This window comes from Solanum stenotomum, chromosome 1 (assembly GCF_019186545.1).
Source record: "Solanum stenotomum isolate F172 chromosome 1, ASM1918654v1, whole genome shotgun sequence".
Taxonomy (NCBI): Eukaryota; Viridiplantae; Streptophyta; class Magnoliopsida; order Solanales; family Solanaceae; genus Solanum; species Solanum stenotomum.
Window position 1 is genome coordinate 5675303 of NC_064282.1, and position 26362 is coordinate 5701664.

Genomic DNA, 26362 nt, shown 5'->3' on the forward strand with positions numbered 1-26362 from the left:
TTTTTTATTGAATATAATTGAATTCATACAAAAAAACAAAACAAAAAAAGGTTTGGTTTTGAAACAAATGCTCATGTTTTGTCTGAATGAGAATATTAAGTGCTATTTTATTCAATCAAAATAGGTGTAAATTTTATTATTCTTCCAACTGAAACTGTTCCAAAATGAAAAGCAATGTCAATAACAAAATATTGAGAAAAGAGTTGAATTATACTCTCTCCAACCACTTTTATTTGTGATTTTCAAAAATTAATTTGAATAATTTTCAAAGTTAAATTAGTTTATAATAATTTGATATTTTGAACAAAAAATGTAAATGTTCAAAAAGTATTATAAATTACAATGTTTTGCATATCAATATAATGAAAATATACATCGTAAAATATTAGTTAAAATTTTTATCATTTGACTCTAAAATAGGAAATCATGACAATGGAAAGTGGCCGGAGAGAATATATTGGTATCAGTTTTACAGGTTGCCAAAGAATCTGCTAAGTTGAGACAGATACATCATACATATGGAAAGATAAAGCAGGCATTTAGTTGTAAATTAAGAGCACAGTATCATATTATTGTGGAAACAAAGGATTGTTTCAACATTGAAGGGCTGTCAAAAATCATACTCACCTGTTCTACTGAACATAGTCTAGACGCTAAGAAATTCACAACTCAAGACCATTGATACAACCAGTTTTGAGCTTGAGCATAAAATACTTCCAGGGAAGGGGGGAAGTGATGGAAAAAATAAACTCATTTTTAGAAGGAAAGTACATCTATAACATCTCTCTCTCTCTGTCTTTCTCATGAACTATTCAATTATGCCTAGAATAATCATCTATTTCTTTACTTCCTCGTATTCTGCCTCTGGTGGTTGATCTCCTCCTTGTGCACCACCACCTCCAGATGCACCACCAGAACTGCCACCAGCCATGTGCTCTCCAATCTTTGAGACAGCTTTGTTTGCTGCATCAAGTTTCGCCTTGATATCATCAATGTTCTCAGTCCCCATTGCTGCTCTCAAATCAGAAATAGCCGTCTCAATTTCTGTAACCACTTCCTTGGGGACCTTCTCCTTGTACTCACTCAAGCTCTTCTCGATACTATATATGGTAGTGTCTGCACTATTCCTGATATCAATAAGTGCCTTGCGTTCTTGATCCTTCTGGGCATGCATTTCTGCTTCCCTGACCATCTTGTCTATCTCATCTTCTGATAGACCACCGGATGAACGAATGGTAATCTGTTGCTCTTTGCTAGTAGCCTTGTCTTTGGCAGACACGGTGACCATTCCATTTGCATCTATGTCAAAGGTGACCTCAATCTGAGGCATACCCCTTGGCGCCGGAGGAATACCTACAAGATCAAATTCACCCAGAAGCTTATTATCAGATGCCATTTCACGTTCACCTTGTAATACCTTGATGCCAACTTGTGTTTGGTTGTCTGCAGCAGTAGAGAACACCTGAAATACATGAGGCAACAACACACTGTAAGCACTACAAAAAACAAGCATACTTCACACTGGAAAATTAAGACCTCGACAATCATGTGTCATCCTTCTCCAGATCCATATTTGACAGCAGACAAGATTTAAGATGCTAATTTGCAAAGTCACATTAGGGATGATGGAATAGAAACAAAAAGTTCCGACAAAGAAAAATCACATCAAATTTTAAAATTTAACTTCAGTGACTTAGGGTTCTTGAAAATTGTGATATTTGTATAAACATGGAACGGTCACAAACTCCCAACATGGAAAAAATTATATGGATCTTGGACGAAAGGAGTTCCATTCTGGCGAGACCAGGCATTAATAAAAATAAACAGGAGACTGCATTAAGATCCAACTACTCACCTGGCTTTTCTTTGTGGGAATGGTAGTATTCCTGTTTATTAACCTAGTGAAGATACCTCCCAATGTCTCAATACCAAGAGATAGCGGAGTTACATCCAAAAGAAGCAACTCTTTGACATCACCACGGAGAATACCACCTTGAAGTGCAGCTCCCATGGCAACTGCCTCATCTGGATTGACACCTTTGCTGGGGCTTTTACCAAATATCTCAGAAACTATTTCCTGCACCTTAGGAACCCGTGTCATACCTCCAACAAGGAGGACCTCATCCACATCTTTTAAAGATACTCCAGCATCCTTCAAACAATTCTTGCAAGGATTCCTTGTCCTCTCAATTAAGTGGTTCACCAATGTCTCAAATTTTGATCTCGTCAGTGTGATATTAAGATGTTTAGCCCCTGATGCATCAGCTGTGATGAACGGCAAGTTAATATCAGTTTGAGATGTTGATGAAAGCTCTATCTTAGCTTTCTGAAGTCTTTGTAGGGCAAGCTTGTCTTTTGATAGGTCAATTCCCTCAGTCCTCTTAAACTCGCTCACTAAAAATTCTAACAACGCATTGTCAAAATCCTCTCCTCCTAAAAAGGTGTCACCATTAGTTGCCTTGACCTGAGTGGAAGTACGTAGAGAGATGAGTTAAGACAGGAAAATTAGAAAGATACACAGCTTTAAAGAAAGCCACAGATTTCTCACCTCAAAAACACCATTTGATATCTCCAGGATTGAAACATCAAATGTTCCACCGCCAAGATCAAAAACAGCGACAAGGCCTTCTTTGCTATTCATACCATAAGACAGCGCAGCTGCAGTAGGTTCATTAATAATCCTTTGCACATCAAGACCTGCAATTCGTCCAGCGTCCTTTGTTGCCTGCCTCTGAGCATCGTTAAAATAAGCTGGAACAGTGATCACAGCTTTATTAATAGATTTCCCAAGGTAGGCCTCTGCGGTTTCCTTCATCTTTGTTAGAATAAATGCTCCAATTTGGCTTGGAGAATATTGCTGGCCATTTGCTTCAACCCAAGCATCTCCATTTGAGCCTCTCACAATCTTGTAAGGAACCATCTTCATCTCCTTTTGTGTTTGAGGATCATCAAAGCGTCTGCCAATTAGACGCTTGGTCCCAGAAAGAGTGTTTGTAGGATTGGTAACTGCCTGACGTTTGGCTGGAGTACCAACAAGAAGTTCTCCCTTCTGGTTAAATGCAACCACAGAAGGAGTTGTTCTGGCCCCTTCAGAATTCTCAATGACCTTGGGATTCTGCATTAACAAAAGCAGCATCAGGGAAGGTTAGATAATCCACTGAAGCCTGTAAAGTATGCCGTGTCTCAACCATGAAATGAACAAAAGTTTGGCATTTCAAAAATTCTCATCCTTACCTTCCCCTCCATCACTGCAACACAAGAGTTGGTGGTTCCCAAGTCTATCCCAATAATTTCGTTTCCAGCAGGTTTGGAGCTGCAATGGAAGGCAAATAAGATTCCACAGAAACAGAACATTCAAAGATACATAGGGAAAAGCGATGCTCCAATCCATATACCTAAATGGTCTAGCCAGACCAGCCCATTTAGCACCAACAAGTGATGGACACCACGAAGGCTTGGTGTTGGAAGCAAGCTGCACAAGCCAACAAACAGCCAACAATAGAAAAAGGTTAAACCAAAAGCTTGGAGATGAGGAACTACTAGCGAGATCTTTCAAACCAATCAACTACACCTTAATTCCTAACTAACTACGTCAGTTACATAGAATCTTACATTTACATTCTCCTATATTCAAACCCGTTCCATATTGACAAAATTGTGGCACGACAGCAGAAGTATAATAAAAAGAGATAACCCGCTATTAGCCGAGACAACCAGCAACAGTAGTCGATATTCAACATTCCTTTATTTTCCTTTTAACATCTTAACTCAAAAACTTTTCCTAAATCAAGACGAAAGCTATGACAGCTAAGACATATTAAACAGCCTATATATTAGAATTTTTTTTAATCACAATTGCAACATATTACGTAACCTAGCCTTTCGAGTGTATAGCTGAGCTCCAATAGACAATAGAACATATTCTCTGTCCCATAATCAAATCATAAACTCAGAGAAACCGAAAAGGTGGGTCTAATATAACCAGAATGTGAAATTATATTTCATTTTCATTTCAAGGAAAGTGATAAAGCTTAAATCATTCACAGTATGATATGAAATCACCAGCAATAGACATTAGAATAGCAAAGATCTAACAGACGGAAAAGATAACAGGCTGGAAATGAACAAAATGAACTCACAGTTCTATACGCAGAGATAGAAGAAGTAGCGAATTCACGTCGACGGAGAGATCTGAGCAAGGCGGCGGTCGCCATCGGAGAAACAAAGGAAGAAAACTAATTCGTAATTGTTGAGGGAGTTGTTGAGTGTTAGGGTTTTGGAGGGTTTTAGGGAAAGAGGCGAAGAAATAGGGGGAACAGATGCTTGTAGAAGGGGATAGAGTTATTATTGGCTGCGTGGCGGTGTATGGTATCATAACTAGGTAGACCAGAAAGTTCTAGATGCCTGCTTGAAACGACATAGTTCCTTTGACACTGTTGCTGGCTGCATTTCAACCTCATTTTTTTTAGGGAAAAAAACATAAGTAGACCCTTTTTTATAAATAATTACATATATATGGCCTTATTCAGTGAATAACAATTATGACATATTTAATATTTATTTCTATAGCCTTTTTACATTCTGAATAGATCATGGGTAAGATAAAAGTAGAGATTCAAGGTACCACAAATTCTGCAGTTCTTTTATTTATGCTAACAATAACTACCTTTTATCTATAAAAATTCTAATACATCGATGATCTCTTCCTTCTACATATAAAGCAAACGATTATTTACTACGAGTTTTTTTTTCTCAATCTGAAAAATACTCATATTAACCAATCTAAATTTCTGTCATGGAAGAAGAAATTGTAATTTTGGTTCAACACATCGGTGGATGGGATAATGAACACAATTTCAACAATTTCATAGTTGATGGCTTGACACTAAAAGAGAGTTCGAATTTGGATACCATTCTTGATGAAATAACAAAGATACTTGATATTTATGCTTCTATGGATACAATTGAAATTAAATATTCCGTGAAGCAGAATTATACTCCAATGAAGATATACAACGATAGGAGTTTGAGATGGTACTTGGATTTGAAGAGAAAAAGTTGCTTCACTGATTTTCCTCTGTGTATAACATTGAAGGAGAGAAATTGTGATGAAATTTTGTCAAATTCGATTCCTAATAATTCAACTTCAAATTCTAGCCAGGATATGCAATTGGTACAACGTGTTGAACTCACTCAATCACTTATACCAATACATGGAAACTACTCCCGTGATGAAATAGAAATTGACGAGGATGGTATAATTGACAACAGATTTCATAAATACAATAAAGAAGGTCAGTTGTATATGAAAAAAAAGATACTCCAAGATGTTGTAAATCATATTGCCATCAAGGAAAAATTTTCAGTTCAAAGTTAAGCGTTCAAGTTCGACAAGGTAATATATGAACTTCAACTAATGGTAACAAGTGTTTTTATAATTTGGTGTCAAATTCATATTATTACTTGTTATTGAGTTTGTTGTCACCGTACTTAAACTTTAGTATATAATATTTGGTAGCTTAAACTTTTTAGTATAGAGTACCTGGTATCTTAAACATTTAGTATATAATACTTGGTATAAAGCATATTCTAGTATATAATACTTGGTATCTTAAACATTTTCAATTCTAAGTTAAGCGTTCAACGAGGTAATATATGATCTTCAACTAATGAAAACAATTGTTTTTTATAAGTTGGTGTCAAATTCCTATTAATACTTGTTATTGTGTTTGTTGTCACCATACTTAAAATTTTAGCAGATAATACTTGATAGCTTAAACTTTTAGTATAGAGTACTTGATATCTTAAACATTAAGTAGATAATACTTGGTATCTTTAACATTTAGTATATAATTCTTCGTATCTTAAACTATTAATATATTATACTTGGTATAAAGTATATTCGAGTATAAAATACTTGGTATAACAAAGTTTCAATTCAGATGAAAAATCTTCTTTCGCTATATTTCAAATACTCTATATAAAAATAACCAATGCACATCAGTACAAATAGCAAACTAATATATACTAATAAAACCAAGATCGTCCAAATCCTAGTTAAGACATATGCTATATACCAAGTATTATATACTACGACTATATCAGTTTAATATGGTATCGAAATGTTGACAGTGTATTGATCGATTTGTCCAGTGTCTACCTTCAAGCATATTCCTTGTGACTTATTCATAATATGTGCTTGCATTAATGTGTTTGATAAGGTATTGTTCTGTACTTAACTTTCCTCGCCTACTATACAAGGTAATTAGCATTTGGTCAGGTACAAGTATGTGATAAATGAAAAGCACTAATGTACTGTCTCTCGTTGCAAACTAAAATTTCTTAATAGTAATTTAATGTTAACAAAACTAGAAAATCATACTTTCATTGGACTAACATGTTTTTTTCAATTTTACTAAACTCAAGTTTAGTTTCTTTTTCATATATCTAATAACCATATATACCAGCATAATACATATAGAAATTTGAGTTGGAGAAACTCATCCTTTATAGGTGACACCATATTGTACTGAAAAATAACTTGCACATAGAACTTCTCAAGTTAAAACATTTATAATCTACTTAAGCATCTTCCTTGTGTCTTAGTCGTAATATGTTACAATTACGATATGATACCATTCAATTTTGCAGGTATTATCTTGTATGTGTTGATGATCAGTGCTCATGGTATTTTAAGTCTTCTGGACTTAATAGCTCAAGTATATTTAAGGTAAGAAAATTTTGCAATGTTTACACACATGAAAATGAATCAAGGTTTTTTTCACAACGGCATGCTACTTCAAAGTTTGTTGGAGGCTTGATAACGAGCAATGTCGATGATCCTAAGACAATATATACTCCAGCCGATATATAACGTGACATTAGAAAGCAATATGGTGTTGATTTGAACTACATGAAGGCATGGAGGGCAAAAGAAAAGGCAGTAGAGATATTAAGAGGTAAACCTAGAGATTCGTACAGAAAGTTGCCTAGTTACTTGTACATGGTGAGGCATACAAATCCTGGGTCTGTTACAAGATTAGAAAAATCAGAGGATGGATGTTTTTTATATGCATATGTAGCTCTTTACGCCTCAATTAAAGGATGGGAATATTGTATGCCCGTTGTTGTTGTTGATGGTAGCTTCTTAAAAGCAGCATACAGGGGTACAATTTTGACAGCTTGCACACAAGATGCAACAGGTTAGTTACAATTGAACATCTATTATTTAAACAACGAGTTAAGTTAATTTTTCCCTGAAATGCTATCTTAATCACGATATATATAGTCTACTGTCAGAATTATTATATATAAAGTCTCAACAGAATATTTGTATACAGTTTATGATGGCGGAAAACGACATGTGGTCAATATGCATGAAAGGATATACACGTGTAGGCGATTTCAAATGGATGTTATGCCGTGTAAGCATGCCTTGGCTATTGTGAGAAAATACTACATGAATGAATATGAATATTGCTCAATATACTACAAGAAAAATAACTTACTGAACACCTATGAAGTTCCAGTGTATCCTATTCTTGATGAGAGTATATGGGAAATTCCTCCAGATGTCATAGCGGATATTGTGCTACCACCCAAAGGAAAAATCAAACCTGGCAGGCCACAAAAGATACGACACAAAAATAGTGGGAATCAAGGCGAAAGAAATCAAGAATTACATGTGGGTTCTGTGGACAACAAGATCACAATAGGCAAACATGCCGAAATATTCCACAAGCAACTTAGCTTTTCAAGTTTATTTCTTAAATTTTATATCTAGCTTCTTCTTCTAAAACATAGTTGACTATAGTTTTTATGTTTACTTTACTCTGTTTTTTATAGTTAATGTGCTGAATCTTATGTTTGGATATTTTTTTTTCGTTTTGTGTAACATTTGTTGTCTGTTAAAACTTATATCATGTATATCTATCAGATGTCATTTGGATAAGACTATTCACTTCCTGATTATACGAAATTGCTATCTTGAAATGTTGATGACAAAGCTCTTGTTCACGGTCATATGAATAAGAGTTGCTAGCATACATCTTAAAAAAAAATTGATAACACCTCTTTAATTGCCTGCTACTTTGCTAGTTTTAGCAAATTAAAAGTGGTTTACAATTGTCTGCTACCTTGCTAGTTTTAGCAAATTGGGGAATAACAATTTAGTACAAGAGCTATGTAAGTGTAATTTTATGATTCCACATACTCATACCAGACAATATATACTCCAGCCGATATACAGCGTGACATTAGAAATCAATATGGTGTTAATTTGAACTACATGAAGACATAGAGGGGAAAAGAAAAGGCATGATTTGACTATTGTGAGAAAATACTACATGAGTTAATACGAATATTGCTCAATATACTGCAAGAAAGATAACCTACAAAACACATATGAAGTTTCAATATATCTTATTTTTGACGAAAGTATATGGTAAATTCTTCCAGATGTCTAAGTGGATATTATCCTACCACCCAGAGTACAAATTTAAACACTAAGGCCTTCTGGTCCTAAGGAATTCCCAGTTCTGAAAGTGACACAAGCATCAATTGTCTCGATACACGCATCTCGATTTTGAATACATCACTTAATGTTCTGATACATCATGTAAATCTCCTATTAAAGATGGGTGCAGACAAGATGTTGAACTGAATTTCCAATACATACTTTCTAATAACGGATCGATGATTTGAAGTTAATCTTGAAATCCCTGCAACAAATGGGTCCTGTAATCATTAGTGCTCCTGCTTTATGTTTGTCTATAATATGACCGTGCGAGGAATTGATAATACGCTCATGTAAATTCAAATGAGGGTGATAAGAGTTTTGCAAACTATAGAGTGAAGGCTATATTAAGTACACTGCAAACACAATCTGGTATAATTATAAATTTTATTGTTATTTTACCGAATAACTTATACTAAGTATGTATGATGACGTTAGCTGCTGCAATATGCTATTTGAAAAATCTGTGAATCAAATTAAACTTTAAGAGTGAAAAGACATCTCGATAGTAAAAATTTATACAGTCAACATCAAGTCGCTTTAAGCTAGCCTCACACACTGCCCTTACATAGGCTGGATCATCGTGCACTTCTCTGTTTCCTCTATGCTCATCTCTTATCATCTGATGCTAAAACAACCCCAAATTTTGTTGCTAACACAACTCACTCTCTTATCCCTCCCTTCAAAGCCTACATAGATACATAATTATCCGAGCCAAAGGGCATTGTTGCAAACCTTGGAAACTACCGTTCAAATTTTAATAGCGACAAATATCAAGGTAGCTTATTCCATATGTTTAAGATCGGTGACACAAACAGAGGAACTAGAATTATATATGCACATAGAAGATAAGTTTACTGGAGGTTTGAACTCCTTTACCAAATTAATTAGTTTGGGTCGATGATTGTTAGATCTATGTATCAGTTACAACACTCCTACAATTAAGGTTCAAACTCCAGCAGATGCCAACATTGGTACTAAAGCAGCATTACGCCAGATGCTGCGGCGTAGGAATAATATTCCTCACTTATAACGTAAGAACTGTAGTAGTTCAAAACTTAATTCATAATATCAACTTAACTAGGAAAGATCAGTGAAACAAACACACACAATGGACAAGTCTTAAATTCTTATTCCTCTTAATTTCACAAGACATAAGCTAATTATTATAATGCTTTACACGACGATCCATTATTTTCATTATTCCCAACGATTAAGATTCACTAGTAATATGTTTCTCTAGTTTCATCTTGCCATACTTCCACAACAACGAGCCAAACTTGGTGCGATGTGTATTGACATCACATTCATTGTCAACCACATTACTACTACATATGAATCTTTCCGCAAACAATGCAACATAAATGCCACGATCTCTGTAATAAAAGAAAAAACAAATAACATCAAAGGTTAAAAATTTAAAAGAGCTTATCCATGTGTATTTTAGTAATTTTAAAAATAAAAGGCACTTACGCAGCTAGTTGTGACGACAAATCTTTAATCATCATAACATTGAAAGGATCAACCAATGCCTTATTCTTATATGGTCCGTTGTTTAATTGAATATCATTCCTTTTCCCAAAAAAATACAAATCAAGAGGAAAAGTGGAATAATAAATCTATATGCATCAACAATACTGCTAATTTTGGCACTGAAAATAGCATCACTCATTGAATCATACACATATATCAATCTATCTTTAAAAGATAATCTTGCCATCACCCATTGTTCATCAACACAAAAAGGAAACAATATGTGATCAATAGTATGCCACGACATATTAGAAAACACAAATTCACCAATATTGAATACTATTCCTACCTGAAGTATGTGAAAAAACAATAAAATAAGTTTCTATCATCTTATGATAGAAACTTTGATAACTGCCCAAATAGTGTGACCAACCGTACTCTTTTTTATTTAATAAATATAGATAATTAATATATCAATAAATATTAATTATTATTATTATTATTATTATCTTTTCAACTTCTTTTCAACTTCTTTAAACTGCTATTTATGTAAAAAAAACTTTCATATTTGTAATACTGAAAAAGTACTATTATTTATGTAGTTAAGTCTTAAGGATGTGTTAGAATTTTTATAGATAAAAGGTAGTTATTGTTAGCATAAATAAAGGAACTGCAGAATTTGTGGTACCTTGAATCTCTACTTTTATCTTACCCATGATCTATTCAAAATGTAAAAAGGCTATAGAAGTAAATATTAAATATGTCATAATTGTTATTCACTGAATAAGGCCATATATATGTAATTATTTATAAAAAAGGGTTTACTTATGTTTTTTTCCCTTTATTTATTATCAGTATGATAAACTAAATTCTGAATACGCTTTAGTTATTTTAGACAAACTGCATTTGTTTTATAATAATTTTATTTACGAAAAAAAAAGGTTATGTAATACTCCCTCCGTCCCTATTTAGTTGTTCATATTTTCTTTTTTAGTTGTCCCTATTTAGTTGTTCATTCTGACAAATCAAGAAAGGACAACAAAATTTTTCCTATTATACCCTTATTTAAATAAAGTTGTCATAAATAAAGTAAATATACTTATGAACTTCCTAACATTAATTAGTTATCTTGAGTGAATTTATTTTGGAATTGTAAATTGTACTATAAGGGTAAAATTGTAATTTCACTATGCTAATCATTGTTGCCTTAATCTGTGTGTCATTTCTAAAGTGGACAACTAAATAGGGACGGAGGGAGTATTATGTTTCTTCAAATCTACCTTATTCTTTCAATTATGCAATGAAATTTCCTCAACATTAAAGCTATTAAATTAACTTTTGTGTAATGGTTACATATATAAGCTTTTTAGAAACGGTTAGAGATTGTTTGATAGCTGGATAAGGTCAAAGCTAATACATAAATAACTTGGTTATTCATTAATTTTATACCATGTTTGGTTTGCAAATAAGATAAAAAGTTATTCGTACATTAATTTTATACAATATTTGGTTGGCAGCTTTTCAAATATTGTATAAAAGTTATTCATGTATTATTTTTGTTATTGAAAATGTTAAAAGTGGTCATGTTGGGGAAGAGCTATGGAGAAGGTATTAAATGTCATTAATTTTGATTGTTTATCAAGGAGTTAGCATAATCTAAGGATTATCATCTTGTATTGAATGTGGTGTAAAAACAATATCAAAATTATGATATAATGTGATTAATTTTGAAATTGTTATTTACGCTTAAAAAAAATAATCTAACTTAACAATAAATTAAATAATTTCACATTGTATTACAAGTTTAATTTTCTCTTCATCCCATGAACCAGATGATCCTTAAGGTATACCAAGGAGAAGTAAAATTAGGGCTAGTTACAAGTATAAACAAAAACAATCATGTAATAATTATGAATGTTATTTAAGGCACATTATATACTTTTTAATTTGTGTAATTATTAACTGTGAAAATGCATGAGATCAAATTTTTTTATGATAATTTCTCTTCGAGAAAACTCTCTTGTACACTACAATATAATTAATAACATACATAGTTAAATGTTCCGGTTTGTAAATTAACCATTAATTAACAACCCACTCATAAAAGACAAGTGAAAATTAAAAATAAAAATAATGCTCTACAAAACTTTTGGTGTAGTAACTAGTAATCTGCCAAAGGTTAAAGTTATAAACTAGCTACATTCGAAGTGTAAAAAATTATTATGTGACTAAAATATTAATGAACTAGCTGGAACAGTTAATTAAGTAGGATTAGTGGTGTGCCAAACAGTTGACTAATTAATTAGAATCTCCCACATTCTGAATCTTGGAATCTCTGATGTAGAGTAGATGATACATATATAGAAAAAACGCGGGAGAAGAAAGGGCAAAGAAGGAAATACACAACAAAAATGTATTTAGCTAGTGTATTTACACAAGTGGAGTTTGAAAAGAATAATGTGTACGCAGGTTTTACTTCCTATTTCAAAAGGTACGTAAAGGCAAGGGAATATTCAACACGATTCATAAGTAATTATTATTCAGATCTATAAACAAATGTAAACAATGGGCTTGATACATGGATTTACCAGGCAGAGTTGCTAAAAGAAAAATAATGAAATGACCAAGTCAAATGGAACTTGCATCCTTAAGATTTTACAACTCATTTGGGAAATACGAGGCTTGAGGTTTCCTCAATTGGCAGATAAACTATACATAATCAAGGAGACTGACATATAATTAATCATAACAGATCCCTTAAAACATGCTATCATTAAGTAAAAATATAGAAACATATCATGCCAATAGCTAGTAATATTATTAGAATAACTCTCCAACCTGCAAGGTTAGGATGCTTCCTATATAAGTGTTTTGAGTTGAACTAGCTTTCTCCAATTTCATGTCATTGTGTTTTGAGTTTATATTAAGTTCTATATGCAATTACAGTAATATTTATACAATCAAATTAAAAAAAAAACATGATAATAACTTTGATTAAAAAGTACCGTTAACTAATATCGACAGAGTTGGTTGAGCAGATGATCTCTCTCAAAGACGGTCTCAAATTTGAAATCCCTATTTTCTCGATCAACAACGAAAATTAACTAGAGTCTAGTATATATATATATATTGTTGTCCTGCTACTCTAGCGATAGCAACCATTGTATAGAGACCATTTACCAAAAAATGTCATTGTCTATCTCTTTAGCAGTTTATCTAATGCCCATTCTATAAACAGAAAAAGCTGTTCTCTTTTCTTTCTCTTTCGTTTTGTATGCATCTTTATAATTTCTTTCTATACTTGTTACTTTTCACTAATATCAATAACTAGTAATAACACTATCTATTTAAATTCGACTAAGCAAAATAATTACTTTGAAATTTGAATTTTGACTTTTGATTATTGTTTCTTTTCAAGTGTATGTCAAGTCAATAATATTGGACAAGTAAAAATAACGTAATTTTTTGTTATTGATTCACACTCTACTTGTCCTCAGTCCACCAAGTTGCCCTGAATTTTAGCGTTGAATATGGTAAGTCAACTTGCTGCAGCCCATATTGTACAAATAGGACCATATTGAAACCCCATGCATTAAATAGGACCATATATAATCCTTGCGTTAGCCTTTGTACTCTTAACTCACATTTTTTTTCATAATGGGAACTTACCAGCCAGATTCTCTCGCCGGAGCTATCAACTCCGATGACATCTCACCGATTGAAGAAGTCCGGTTAACGGTGACCAACACCGATGACCCGACCCTACCCGTATGGACATTTAGAATGTGGTTTTTAGGCCTTTTCTCTTGTTGTTTACTCTCTTTTCTCAACCAATTTTTCTCTTATCGAACGGAGCCATTAGTTATAACACAAATCACAGTCCAAGTGGCTACTCTTCCAATCGGTCACTTCTTAGCTACGATTCTCCCGACGACAAAGTTCCGGTTACCGGGCTTCGGGCCGAGATTGTTTTCATTGAATCCAGGCCCGTTTAATATGAAGGAACATGTTCTCATTTCTATATTTGCTAATGCTGGAAGTGCCTTTGGGAATGGTTCAGCTTATGCCGTTGGAATAGTGACTATTATCAAAGCTTTTTACCGCAGAAATATTTCATTTTTGGCTGGTTGGATTCTTATTATTACCACTCAGGTAAAAACAAAGTTTCATCTTCATCCTCCCTATATTGTTACGTAAAGCGCATAAAAAATGCAAGTATATTAGGTGACTTGATAATGTAAATTTCTTTTATATAGAACTAAAATACTTTGTCGTTTTTGTATAAGTTTCGTTTTATTATCTCATTGAAGTGATGCGAGAAAGTAGATGCTTGAATATAAAAAAAAAAAAATTTAAAAATAATTTAAATGCTTCCTTAAACAATTTTGCAACTTCGAATAAAATTTTCAAAATGTTACTATTTATTTTCTATATTAAAAAGTATACCGTCCAGAAATCTCATACATTTGGAACTAATTACATCCTATCTTCAAAGTTTCCACAATTACAAAAATTTCAATTTTTTCATTGCTCTCGAATACATTCATTGGTTGTCCGATACATTGCAAATAATACATTAGTTAACGATAGAGATGTATCCAAGAGGGATGGATGTACTCGAAGGGGGATAGGGATGGATGTACCTCGAAGCGGGATAGGGATGTATTCGAGAGAAAATTTTGTAATTTTTTTAAAAGATAAATTTTAGAAATTATGATATCTTAAGTTGTATATTTATATAATTTTTTCTATTAAAAAAAACTCATATCGAATAGGAAGTGGAGCCATTTAAATGCACTAATTTAGTGGATAAAACTTAAGAGTGAATGAAATTGACATATATAACTGCAGAGTAAAGAAACATTCAATAAACATATATTTTATATTATAATAATATATGGTAGACATACATCTTTTATACAAAATATTGTATGTGTTTATATTTGACTAATTTGAATATAATTTATAATTATTTTTGTATGTAATACAGGTTTTGGGATATGGATGGGCTGGGCTTTTAAGGAAGTACGTAGTGGAGCCCGCCCATATGTGGTGGCCTGGTACTTTGGTTCAGGTCTCACTTTTCCGGTAATCCGTCAAATTTTTTTATTTTTACCATTATTCTATATATTGTGTATACCTCAACTATTTTTGTACAAATTTTGTGAATTGATTGACCGAATTATATATATATATACTGATAAGTTTTTATTTTATTTCCCGTCCCAAACTATACAATCCTTTCCTTGTCCAAAATATCTCGTGCACAATATTTTATAGGAGTAATAAATAATTCTCTATGAACTAATAACTCAATTCAAAATTCCTTAGATCTGTCCTAATTTAAATGGTTTATCTAATACTCATAATAGAAAGAAAAAAAAGTAGATTTGCAGTCCTTTGTGTTACCATTTGGCCATATCTCCAAAATGCTACAAATACAAAATAGATTGAAAACTTCCCACATTCTAGGTTTTGGTATACAATGTGCTACCTATATTCGACCCGTTCTGTCCATATTTGTTGTTAATAAAAATAATGCAACTATCAAAGGAAAAACAAATTGATCATTGTATATATATATTTTATTTACTTGGGAGTTGGGGAGATGAGATGGGACTGGTCACACGCAAGTTAAAATGTTAAATCGATTCTTTGACAGCTGCCAACCAGCTTTATAATGATAAAATATCTCCAAGTGTTGAGTTAATAATGATAAAATATTATTTCAAAAGTATTTAGATATAATTTAGAAAAATACTATAACCAAGAGTCAGATTTCAGATTTCGAATCAAGTCTCTACCCTGACTCGAGATTGGGAAGCCCAAAAGTCTTCTTCATTTTATTTAAAAAAAAAAAAAAGAATAATTGAATCAAGTTTTGCTATAACTTTAATTCTTTGACACAAGTAGCGTAGTAAGTATAAGATATGAGAACTCCTGCTACTCAGTAAAAGGGGTGAGGCATTTCAAAGAGAATTCACATTTAGCAGTTGATCGTTACCCGTTAGTAGACTAACCTCTTTTGCAATGTGTTTGGTTTACAAACTACGTATGCTTAATGACAATTTGCAATTAGGGTGTACAAATCGAATCGAAAACCGAACTAAATCGCAAATTGAGTTAAATCGGAAAAAAAAACCTGATTATATTTGGGTTGGGTTGGTTTGGTTTTAACTAAAAAAACCAATCCGACATTATATATATAATTTTAAAATAATTTTATTTTATACATAAAAATATTTACTTTGATATAATTTTTTAAATATTTCTTATACTTTTTCATAATTTTTATCTTTTAATATATTATTTCAAGTTTGAAACTTAAAATTTCGAATGGTCCAATAAAGATTATAATCCACAAATGTTGGTAATTAAAGCTTAAATCAAAATCAAATTAATACTAATGCAAAAAGAAAATCAATTCAACACTAAGAATGACAATAATATTGAATATTTGTTCTTTAGTTTTATATTGATTTAAACAATTAAAATACATAATATAATTTTAATTTCCTTTAATAATTAGTCATGTAACACTTATTTTTAGCATGATTTAATACTTTTAAATTATGATCATTTTCATTATGACTTATTAATTTGCAATATTTGTTTTACACAATTTCATTATTATTATTTTTGTTGGATATTTTAGTTTCATTAATCATATTATATTTGTGTTATTTATTAAAAAAAACACCATAGATAATTGTATTTTGATAGGACTAAAGAAATATTAGTAAATTATATATTTGTATGAAACTTTACCGGAAAAACCCAAAACAACTCGAAAATCCAAAAACACAAAAAAATCCAAAAAACCCGAGGTTGAAAAACCCGAATTTTATTGGTTTGGTTTATAAATTTAAAAATCCGACACAAATAGTTTGATTTGATATTTGAAAAACCCGAACCAACCCGACCATGTACACATAATTTGTAATCCTCCCTTAAACTTCACCGCTTGCGACTGCTGTGCTGATTACCAGATTATGATGTCATCAAGATCATACATCAATAATGAAATACTAGTTGATCATATGCAAGATCACAGCTTAATTCATTTTCCTGATAAATATCATGCAAAGAAACAAGAATACAGTCTTTCTTCTTGTAAAATGGCAAACTGAGGTCTCATAAACACGTTTATACAGTTAATAGTTCAGGGGTATAATATAAGTGAATGCTGAAATTTAAAACTTGCTAAATATAGGAAGGTGACATTCCTTTGAAACAAAAGTAAGACACATAAATTAAAATGAAGGAATACAATTTATGGTGACATAGTATTACGTCTTCCTTTCATCCTCTTCCTAGGAGGTCCTGGACCAGACATTTACAGTCTAAAGCGTCACAAATCCAATTTAACCCAAAATAGTTTTGTAAGGTTCTATTTAACAACAACGATACCTCAATCAAAAAAAGTTGCAGCACCGTAAATTTCTTTGTTTCAAATTTTCTCATTCATTTCAGACTATGCAATTATCCCTCCAGCTGCGCTTGTATAGAACAAGTAAACTGTTTCACAGTAATTTTCTTATTCAAACGGGTCATTGATCTTTGTAGGGCCTTGCATGAGAAAGATGACCGGCGCATGTCAAGAGCAAAATTTTTCCTCATTGCATTGATATGCAGCTTTTGCTGGTATTTGGTACCAGGATATCTATTCTCAACACTCACGAGCATCTCATGGATCTGCTGGGTATTCTCCAAATCAGTGACAGCTCAGCAAATTGGATCAGGCATGAGGGGCCTTGGAGTTGGAGCTATAACTCTAGATTGGTCTGCTGTGGCATCCTTCTTGTTCAGCCCCCTCATCTGCCCTTTCTTTGCCATTGTCAACATCTTTGCAGGGTACATGTTGATAATATACATGGTGATCCCAATAGCATATTGGGGATTTGACTTGTATGGTGCTTCCAAATTTCCCATTTTCTCATCGCACTTATACACATCACAAGGTCAGAAGTACGATATATCAGCCATTGTGAATGACAAGTTTGAGCTAGATATTGGCAAGTATGAGGAGCAAGGGCGGATACATATAAGCATGTTCTTTGCTCTCACTTACGGTTTTGGTTTTGCTACTATAGCATCTACTCTTACACACGTGGCACTGTTCTATGGAAGGTAAAACACACAAACTGTCAAGCCACAGTACTACTATTTTGTCAAATTCCTCCTAGTGTTTTACAATCTAGAATCGAAGTTGAGAAAAACTATGCTTTTTAAAAATGGAACTACATGTCTGTCTTATCATCCCAAAATTAATAATGTGTGGATTAATTTTACATTTCTTCAAAATTTTGACGACTCAATTGCTACATATATAGAGCTGTTTAGCTGCAAAGTTCCTACAATTTAGTAGAACTATGATAAGGTTAAGAAATGCTTATTAATAAGCTACAACAATGGCGGTTAAGGATTGTATTTACCGTCCACTTGCAATGTGTAGGGAAATATATGAAAGATTCCGAGCTTCATATAAGGGAAAGGAGGATATTCATACAAGACTAATGAGGAAATACAAAGACATACCTTCATGGTGGTTCAATGCATTGCTTCTGGTGACACTAGCAGTCTCCCTAATCCTCTGCATTTTCTTGAATAACCAAGTCCAGATGCCATGGTGGGGGCTTCTATTTGCAAGTGCTATTGCTTTTATCTTCACGCTTCCAATCAGCATAATAACAGCTACAACAAACCAGGTGATAAAGCACACACAATTACACTTACATTTAGCACCACAAGCATGTCTTGCCTATCAGATTAATTAGCATGCTTGAACTGTTTATCCTGCCAAAATATAGGCTATTAGCATCGAGCTTCCAACGAAATCTTAATGTACTATTGTTGGAAGCTCTAAGTATTACTAAACGACCATCATTCACTCTTTGTTTAACATACCAATATGCAAGCGCTGATCAATGTCTGATACCTTAAACTAGTTGGATTTATAGAAATAATAGACCCAAGATCATCACCCTTGTTATTTCAATAGAGTTCTTTCCAAGCTTCTTATTTATGATGCTAATTTGCAGACCCCAGGCTTGAACATAATCACTGAATATGTCATGGGAATAATACTACCAGGACGACCAATAGCCAATGTGTGCTTCAAAGTCTATGGATACATGAGTATGTCACAGGCTGTCTCTTTCCTCAGTGACTTCAAACTGGGCCACTACATGAAGATCCCCCCTCGATCAATGTTCTTGGTTCAGGTATATTCACTTTATCATTTCTGCCAAAAAGTTGGAAATAAAGCAGTGATGAACTTGGCGGTTCTAGTATACAGCAAATATTAGCAGTAACAATTTCCTAGGTAGAGAGACCACAAGTCCACAATGAAGAAGCTTCTCCATGTCTTTAAGACATCCAGAATAGTCACCAGTGTCTTAATTCAGAGAGAAAATATGTTTTATGTGCCGAGATATAAATGACACTAAATGCAGACATTAGATCACTGCATAGATGTATAGAATTGAGCATCAATTCAATGAACTGAGTTTGCATTTCCAAACCCATCACTAAAAGCCCAATCTCCTCCCACCCCATTTTTGTATAAAAAAAAATAAATCACGGAAAGCACCAAAAGGCATTTACCTCAATATGTATGTAGATAGTTGTCCACAATCAGATAAATGCTAAATTATGAGTGCAATGCTTATTAAAAGCAGCTATATAGGGTAGAATAAAATTGAGCATACAAGAAAAACAAGTAAATATGGAGAGTAAGGATTTCATAATCTATCAACATACACAAGAATTTAGCAATTTACCTTCCATCAGGAAGTACTGAGACACGTTATTTAACTTAGTCAATTTTTTCCAGCAACTAGAATTTATCAATGTTCCAAACAACAGTAAATTCCAGCATAGGAGAATATTTTTCATTCTTGTTTGGTTAAATTCCAGTTTTTAGGAACAATAATTTCTGGAACAATCAACATATCTGTGGCATGGTGGCTGCTAAACTCCATCGAGAACATATGTCAAGATGATCTCCTTCCACCAAACAGTCCATGGACATGCCCAGGAGATCGTGTTTTTTTCGATGCATCAGTTATCTGGGGTTTAGTCGGACCAAAAAGGATTTTTGGAACCCTTGGGAACTACAGCTCCATGAACTGGTTCTTCCTTGGAGGAGCAATAGGACCTGTAATAGTGTGGCTCTTGCATAAAATGTTTCCAACACAATCATGGATTCCCCTGATCAACCTTCCAGTTCTTCTGGGAGCAACAGGTGCCATGCCACCAGCAACACCATTAAACTATAATGCATGGGTCATTGTCGGCACAATTTTCAACTTCTTCATCTTCCGATACCGAAAGCAATGGTGGCAGAGATACAACTACATTCTATCCGCAGCATTGGATGCAGGAGTAGCTTTCATGGCAGTCCTACTATATTTCTCATTGGGAATGGAGAATAAAGGAGTGACTTGGTGGGGAACCAACGGGGAACACTGTAAATTGGCAACTTGTCCAACAGCCAAAGGCATAGCTATTGATGGGTGTCCAGCTAGATAAGTGGATATATTCAGTATAAACTATATGTATTTAAGGGACCAAAATAATCTCTATATTCTCTCAAGTAGTATTCAGAAGTTACACACCTAGATTTGAAAAATCATCACCAGTTTACTCATTACTGCATATTGCTCCCACCTAAATTCTCTCTTGTAAGTAATGACAAACATTCTTGTAAAAAAAGATTGTTAACATCTTCTACAGTTCTACTGTGTATTCAACTGCAATCACATTTGCCATGGAAGAATTAAATTCTTCGCACTCTATCTTCCTCAATCTTGGTTATAGTAAAAAAAGGTCATGCAGTTACAATCTGAGAAGATGTTCTCTGAGACTGAAAGCCATTATGCATCCATCAGTCTGATGTAGCAGGAGGAAAACTGAAACGTGCACAAACACAGGAACACTAGTATGTGAGGTAGGGATGACAAACGGGGAAGGGCGGGCCTGTAGCGGGGAAAACCGGCAAAGACTTCAACCCACCCCGTCCTGCATAAACCTGCACCACCCTGCACAGTTTTCTATCCCTGCAATTGTCACTGCCTTACTTTAATATTTCTTTGCTAAGTAGTAATATTAATTTAATTTAGAAGTTGTTGTAAGATAAGAAAGATGGATTTCACTGATTTAAGGGATACAGATGTACTCCCTCCGCCCTAATTTATGTGGCACAGTTGGAATTTCGAGAGTCAACCAAGTTTTTCTTTGACCGAAAATTCATTATATGCCTTTAAAATATTTTACGTTGTTAATTTCTGTAATTTATAGTATAGTTTATGTACTTTTCAAATATATAAATTTTATTCACAACACTTAAAGTTTCCATGTCTGAATTCATGGTAAAAGTTTAAAAGTTTGAAATTCCAATTGTGCCACATAAATTGGCAAATACTCCCTCTGTTTTCATTTGTTTGCCTGCTTTTGACTTGACACAGCATTAAAGAAAGTAAAGAGGACTTTTGAATCTTGTGTCTTAAACTAAAGATATGCAGAATGTATCAAAATGTCTTTTAATCTTGTGATTTTAATCATGCCATGTGGAAAGTTAAAATTAAAGAGTTGCCAAAAAAGGTAAGAGACATTCTTTTTGGAACGGATTAAAAAGGAAAACAAGACAATGTAATTTAAATGGAGGATGTACTAACAATTCATTATAGGTCTCTGCATCACAATTCAATTTCACTAAATTACAGACTATTCAAACTTTCCTAGTCAACTTCCAATTGGAAAAAAAAAGAGAGAAAGATGTCCTTTCAACTAGCTGATGGTCCCTCCAAGATCTCCTTTCTTGATGTACATTTTGTCTGTTTGCACTTCTGCATTCCCTTGATGCCATTTTAAGTATATACTACCTCTAATCTGCCTAGGCTAAATGATTACTTCGAGAACACATCTATCTCATATAAACATTTAAAAGGAATTCAATGATTCATATATGAGTTGGCTTAACTATGAAGAGGATGGAAATTCATATTGTACCCCACTTAAGATGAATGCACTGAGCGCCACTGGTTATACTCATCCATCCGAATTATAAATGAGCTAGAACTAGGAGAACCACCTCCACCATATGCCTGCATGTTTAAAGAAGCAAAGTATTTGTTGGCACGAAAAGTTAAGAGCATGAGTCTGTTTGTTTGTGGGAGTGTGAACTGGACAAGCATAGCTGGCAGAATAATTTCAAAGAGCTTAGTGGTGAGGAATATCTTCAAGATGAAGAGAAATAAATAAATAAGTAAATAACCACAGAGACAAGTGAATCATGATGCAGACCTTGGCAACTTCTGAAGTATCAGTAGCAGCATCAAAAGTCCTCAGACACATCTTGAGATTCTTCCGCTGAAGGTATACGACTGCTCCTATTGGCCTGGGGTATAATAGATTCAAAGTAAAAGCAGCAGTTACAAGTACTAAATTGTGGTAAAAGCAACAAATAACCTAAGGTGTGCTCTTTTAGCATAAAACTAGTCATGAATATGGATCATGAAGCTTATGATCTTTCTAGTTCGAAAGTGAAGTAATAAAAATGTCTCAATGCCCATGAACACGTTAGAGAAAAAAAGAAGATAAATAAGCATAAAAACCTGAGTCCAACTGAAGCGCTTTTCTTGCTTAGTTCCTTGCCAATTTCATCACTTAGGTCTGGATTGCCATCAGCTCTAACCCCCTAAAAGATAAAACAGAATTTAAATACTTCATTTAATTATATGAGAATGGGAAACAAAATTTATAATTATAATTGAAATAGAGTAATGTTGGCTAAGCATGAATAACCTGGCATATGGAAAACCTAAATAAGATTGAAAACAAGTCAAGCAGACAGTTGTATAACATGTTATCAAACATCTGAAACTAAATTCTTTAAATACTGACATACATTCAGCTGTGCTCTTAGAGACTTCAAAGTATTTTTGAGTATTATGAAGTAAGTTGTCAATTCAAAAGAAAACGTCATAAAAGATTCTTCTTCTTTACCAAGCATTCACCATAAAGTCCTCTCCCCAGCCGAATTTTGAAAAACTTATCCAGCAACTTGTGTGCCGCAGCCAGTTTATTTGAAATATGGGAGTTCCCAGTAGCAATTAAATCACCAGTGCGGATTCCCATTAGCTGTTAAAAGGGGGAAAACATTAGATATACTCTACTGAGGGAAAACATTTTATGTAAAAGGAAATGCAACATGAACTTATTTAGATCAACTCCATATGAGCACAATAAAATGGAAAAACTACATAGAATCAAATGCATACTTTATTATCTTCAGTCTTTTATCCTAGACAACCAAGTGACCTCCCCCACCCCTCCCCCATAACCACCACATCCCACCCCTAAGAGAAAAGCAAAAAATAACTGCGAACCTGTTTATACATATGTGGATTAGTGATGCAATTCAATTTTGAACGCCACTGGTTAATTCCAATTCCAAAGGCCCTAATATCAGGCAAACTCCACCTGTGAAGATCTCCATCTTCTATATATTTTAGAACATTTTCAACTTGATCTTGAAAAGTAGAATTTAGCAAGCTGATAGCATCCCCCTGTGCTTTAAAAACACACATACATCACCACTTTAGGGCCAGTCGCTTTGAAAAACAATCTAGCTAAAAAACAAGTATTGCCAATGACAAACACAATAGAATGCACCTTATTGGATCCAACCTCTGAAAGTCTGGAAGAGAAATGTTCATAAACAGCAACTGAACTAGTTTTCTCGAGGTTGACATGAAATGTGAGACTCCCACAAGAGCTTTGATTCAAAGGGATCTTGGATAGAGCAGACTTCCGGTGATCAAACCCTACTATCCTAATTTGATTTAAAAATCAATTCATGTCCCGTCTCCAACTTCCAGAATCATTATCAAAGTAAAAATCAAGAGAACAACCAGCATCTGAAGAAATTTATGCTTATTAATAAACAAAAAAAAGAAAAACTTACTGGCATGACGTCCGCTGAGCAAGCTCCTCTGCAAATCCTTTTGGACCAACAAAATCAAGGAAGTAGCAATTTTGCAGCCCGTCAATACACAAGTCTTCAACTCTATCAAGAAAATTACAAAGGGAAAAAGAATAATCCATGTTCAATGCCAGACACGAGCTGAATAGAGAATATAAAAAACTATAGGATAAATATTACGAATTCTTTTCTTCTTTGAATATGTAACCTAACAGCTTTGCTTAATCAATCAACTAATAGTCCATCCAAAATAGTTAAGAGTCTATTACATGAATCCTCTGTTTGTCTCTGTTCAGGTAGTATTTGGATTCATACTATATTATGTGAAGCCTCCTTCTTTATTGCATTTTTCTACTGTGAAGAATTAAGAAAAACGTACCTGAAGGGTTCGACGGAAGAGAAAGGCAAGACGAGGTACGGTATGTTGAGACGAGAGTGATAGAGGTGAGTGAAAAGCGCGGCAAAAGCCCCGGAAAATGAAGGATAATTGTAGAGGATGAGATTTGGGATTTTGTCTTCCGATGCTTTAGCCAATGCTTTCAATGCTGCTTGTGACCTGAAGCACCGGATTAACGGCGATGCTAAAGCATAACTCCGATACCGGAAAATTGACAACGGCATTACGCCGTCGTAAGTGCGGCGAACTTGGACTGAGCCCGCGAAAGAGGCCTGCGTTGTTTTTCAGCGACGACACGAACACAAGTGAAGCCGGGATGAGAAAATTATCAAAATGGTTTGTATGTTTTAAAGTAGGTTTAAAATAGTCCCCGTTAATAGTTTATTGATAAATATTTTACCTGCATCGTAGGGGTGGGTATAAATACCGAAAAACTGAATCGGACCGAAAAAATTCGGTTCTTCGGTGTTTTGGTTCGGTATCGGTTTTCTTTTCCAGAACTTCAGTTCTTCGGTTCGGAGTTCGGTGTAAGGGTCCCGAAACTATGGTGCACCGAAGAATCGAAGTTTTATTAAATAAATTTAAAAGTATTTATTATATTACTTAATTTTTAACTTTACTTGGCCCATTTCAATTTTTATATTTAGATCCTAAACTTAAATAGCAAAAATCTAAATAACAAAATAGTAAACCCTAAAGACTTAGGGGTCGTTTGGTTTGAAAATGAGTTATGATGGGATAAGTTATGTTGGGATAAATTATGTTGGGATTAGTTATGATGGGATAAGTTGTGTTGGGATTATTTTTTATTGAGTGTTTGGTTTGTTGTATTCAAAATAATAAATTTTAAGAACAATTTATTTGTTTACAAAAATGCCCTTCATTAATGTAAAAAGTGATATAACAAAAGGGTTGAAAGAGACATTTTTGTCATTTACCTATTTTATCCCGGGATAAGTTATCCCGGGATTACTATACNATAATTTAATCCCGAGACTATTTGGTATTATCCCTCACACCAAAGGACCCCTTAAAGTCTAAACTAAACAAAACTCAATTTAATTCAAGTTTGAGCAACAACTTGGTGTTTCTACTTTCTACTTTATGATTTTATCATTTTGTGTCTTTGAAGTGAGAGCAACAAATTGATGTTCTTACCTTTTATTGTTGGACGGTTAGTTGTTACTTTGAAGTTTGAAGTGTGAAGTGTGAAGTGAATAACAATTGTTACTTTATCATATTCTCTCTTTATTTTTGTTGACACTGAAAAACCGAACTAAATCAAACCGAGGTAGAAAAAATCAAATCGAACCGATCTAGTTTGGTTTGAAATATGGTGCACACTTTTCTAAAACCTAATACCGAAGAACCGAACTGAAATTTGATTAAACCGACCCGAAGAACCAAACGCCCACCCCTACTGCACTGAATATTTTATCAAATATGTAAATTATTAGTATAATAAATAATTTAATAAATTCAGATTACATGTTAATTAATTATGATCAAGTGTTTATATTTTTTTATATATACAATATATATATATATATAATTCTATAATTTTGATGTAAATATAAGATACAAATATTCTTTATTTTTGTTAATTACAAAAACATCTGAAATTCAGAAGCAAGGTCTTAGAAGCATAAACATAAGCAAAACTTTAATATTGAGGCAGTTTGAAAGATTTTTATTTTTGTCAAATATTTAATAACTATCAAGAAAATGCAGTTTTTTGGGGACAATAATATTTTTTTTAGTACACTAATTTGCAACCTTATATGAATGTGGAAATTAAAATACACAACTTGTGTTGAAAATGTATATTTGTAGCTTGGTGATATTTTAATATGATTCGAGGTATTTTAATTACATTAAAAAAAATAAAAAATAGATTATAATAAAAAAAAAAATGAGCGTGGAATATAAAAAACCGGTCATCGCCATTGGCATTTGAGAGAATGACAAAAGTGCCCCTGTGTTGATATGC

The 26362-nt window shown here is 33.4% G+C and overlaps 3 protein-coding genes across 17 annotated transcripts in view; 1 reads left to right on the top strand and 2 right to left on the bottom strand.

Moving 5' to 3' along the window:
* LOC125847314 (heat shock 70 kDa protein, mitochondrial) overlaps positions 1 to 4347 on the bottom strand; it is a 39941-nt gene extending 35594 nt beyond the window's left edge. For 2 of the 10 annotated variants that reach the window (XM_049526986.1, XM_049526982.1), the window contains exons 1-2: positions 4140 to 4340; positions 3396 to 3472 (exon numbers count right to left, since the gene is read on the bottom strand). In XM_049526986.1, the coding sequence (XP_049382943.1) occupies positions 3396 to 3472; positions 4140 to 4214 (152 nt within the window). In that variant the 5' untranslated portion in view covers positions 4215 to 4340. Of the gene's footprint in view, positions 1 to 569; positions 1463 to 1855; positions 2465 to 2548; positions 3116 to 3234; positions 3314 to 3395; positions 3473 to 4139 lie in introns of those variants that run through there. The other 8 variants (XM_049526975.1, XM_049526992.1, XM_049527000.1 and 5 more) reach the window with 7 other exon arrangements.
* Positions 4348 to 13645: 9298 nt separating this feature from the next.
* LOC125876696 (oligopeptide transporter 4) lies at positions 13646 to 21148 on the top strand. The gene is made up of 6 exons (XM_049557928.1): positions 13646 to 14140; positions 14979 to 15076; positions 17555 to 18118; positions 18444 to 18696; positions 19030 to 19212; positions 19907 to 21148. The coding sequence occupies exons 1-6, from the start codon at positions 13646 to 13648 to the stop codon at positions 20519 to 20521; spliced, it is 2208 nt and encodes a 735-aa protein (XP_049413885.1). The 3' UTR covers positions 20522 to 21148.
* On the bottom strand, positions 19101 to 24701 carry LOC125876657 (uncharacterized). 6 transcript variants are annotated; one of them, XM_049557887.1, is made up of 9 exons: positions 24355 to 24701; positions 23958 to 24059; positions 23666 to 23825; positions 23380 to 23559; positions 22997 to 23131; positions 22606 to 22688; positions 22295 to 22388; positions 22001 to 22095; positions 19101 to 19232 (listed from the first exon to the last, which is right to left on the bottom strand). In XM_049557887.1, the coding sequence occupies exons 1-8, from the start codon at positions 24594 to 24596 to the stop codon at positions 22006 to 22008; spliced, it is 1086 nt and encodes a 361-aa protein (XP_049413844.1). In that variant the 5' UTR covers positions 24597 to 24701; the 3' UTR covers positions 19101 to 19232; positions 22001 to 22005. The 6 variants fall into 6 exon arrangements, with proteins under 6 accessions (XP_049413844.1, XP_049413838.1, XP_049413848.1 ...); XM_049557881.1 differs by having other exon boundaries at positions 19163 to 19385; XM_049557891.1 differs by lacking the exon at positions 19101 to 19232 and adding an exon at positions 21802 to 21846.
* Positions 24702 to 26362: the final 1661 nt, after the last annotated feature.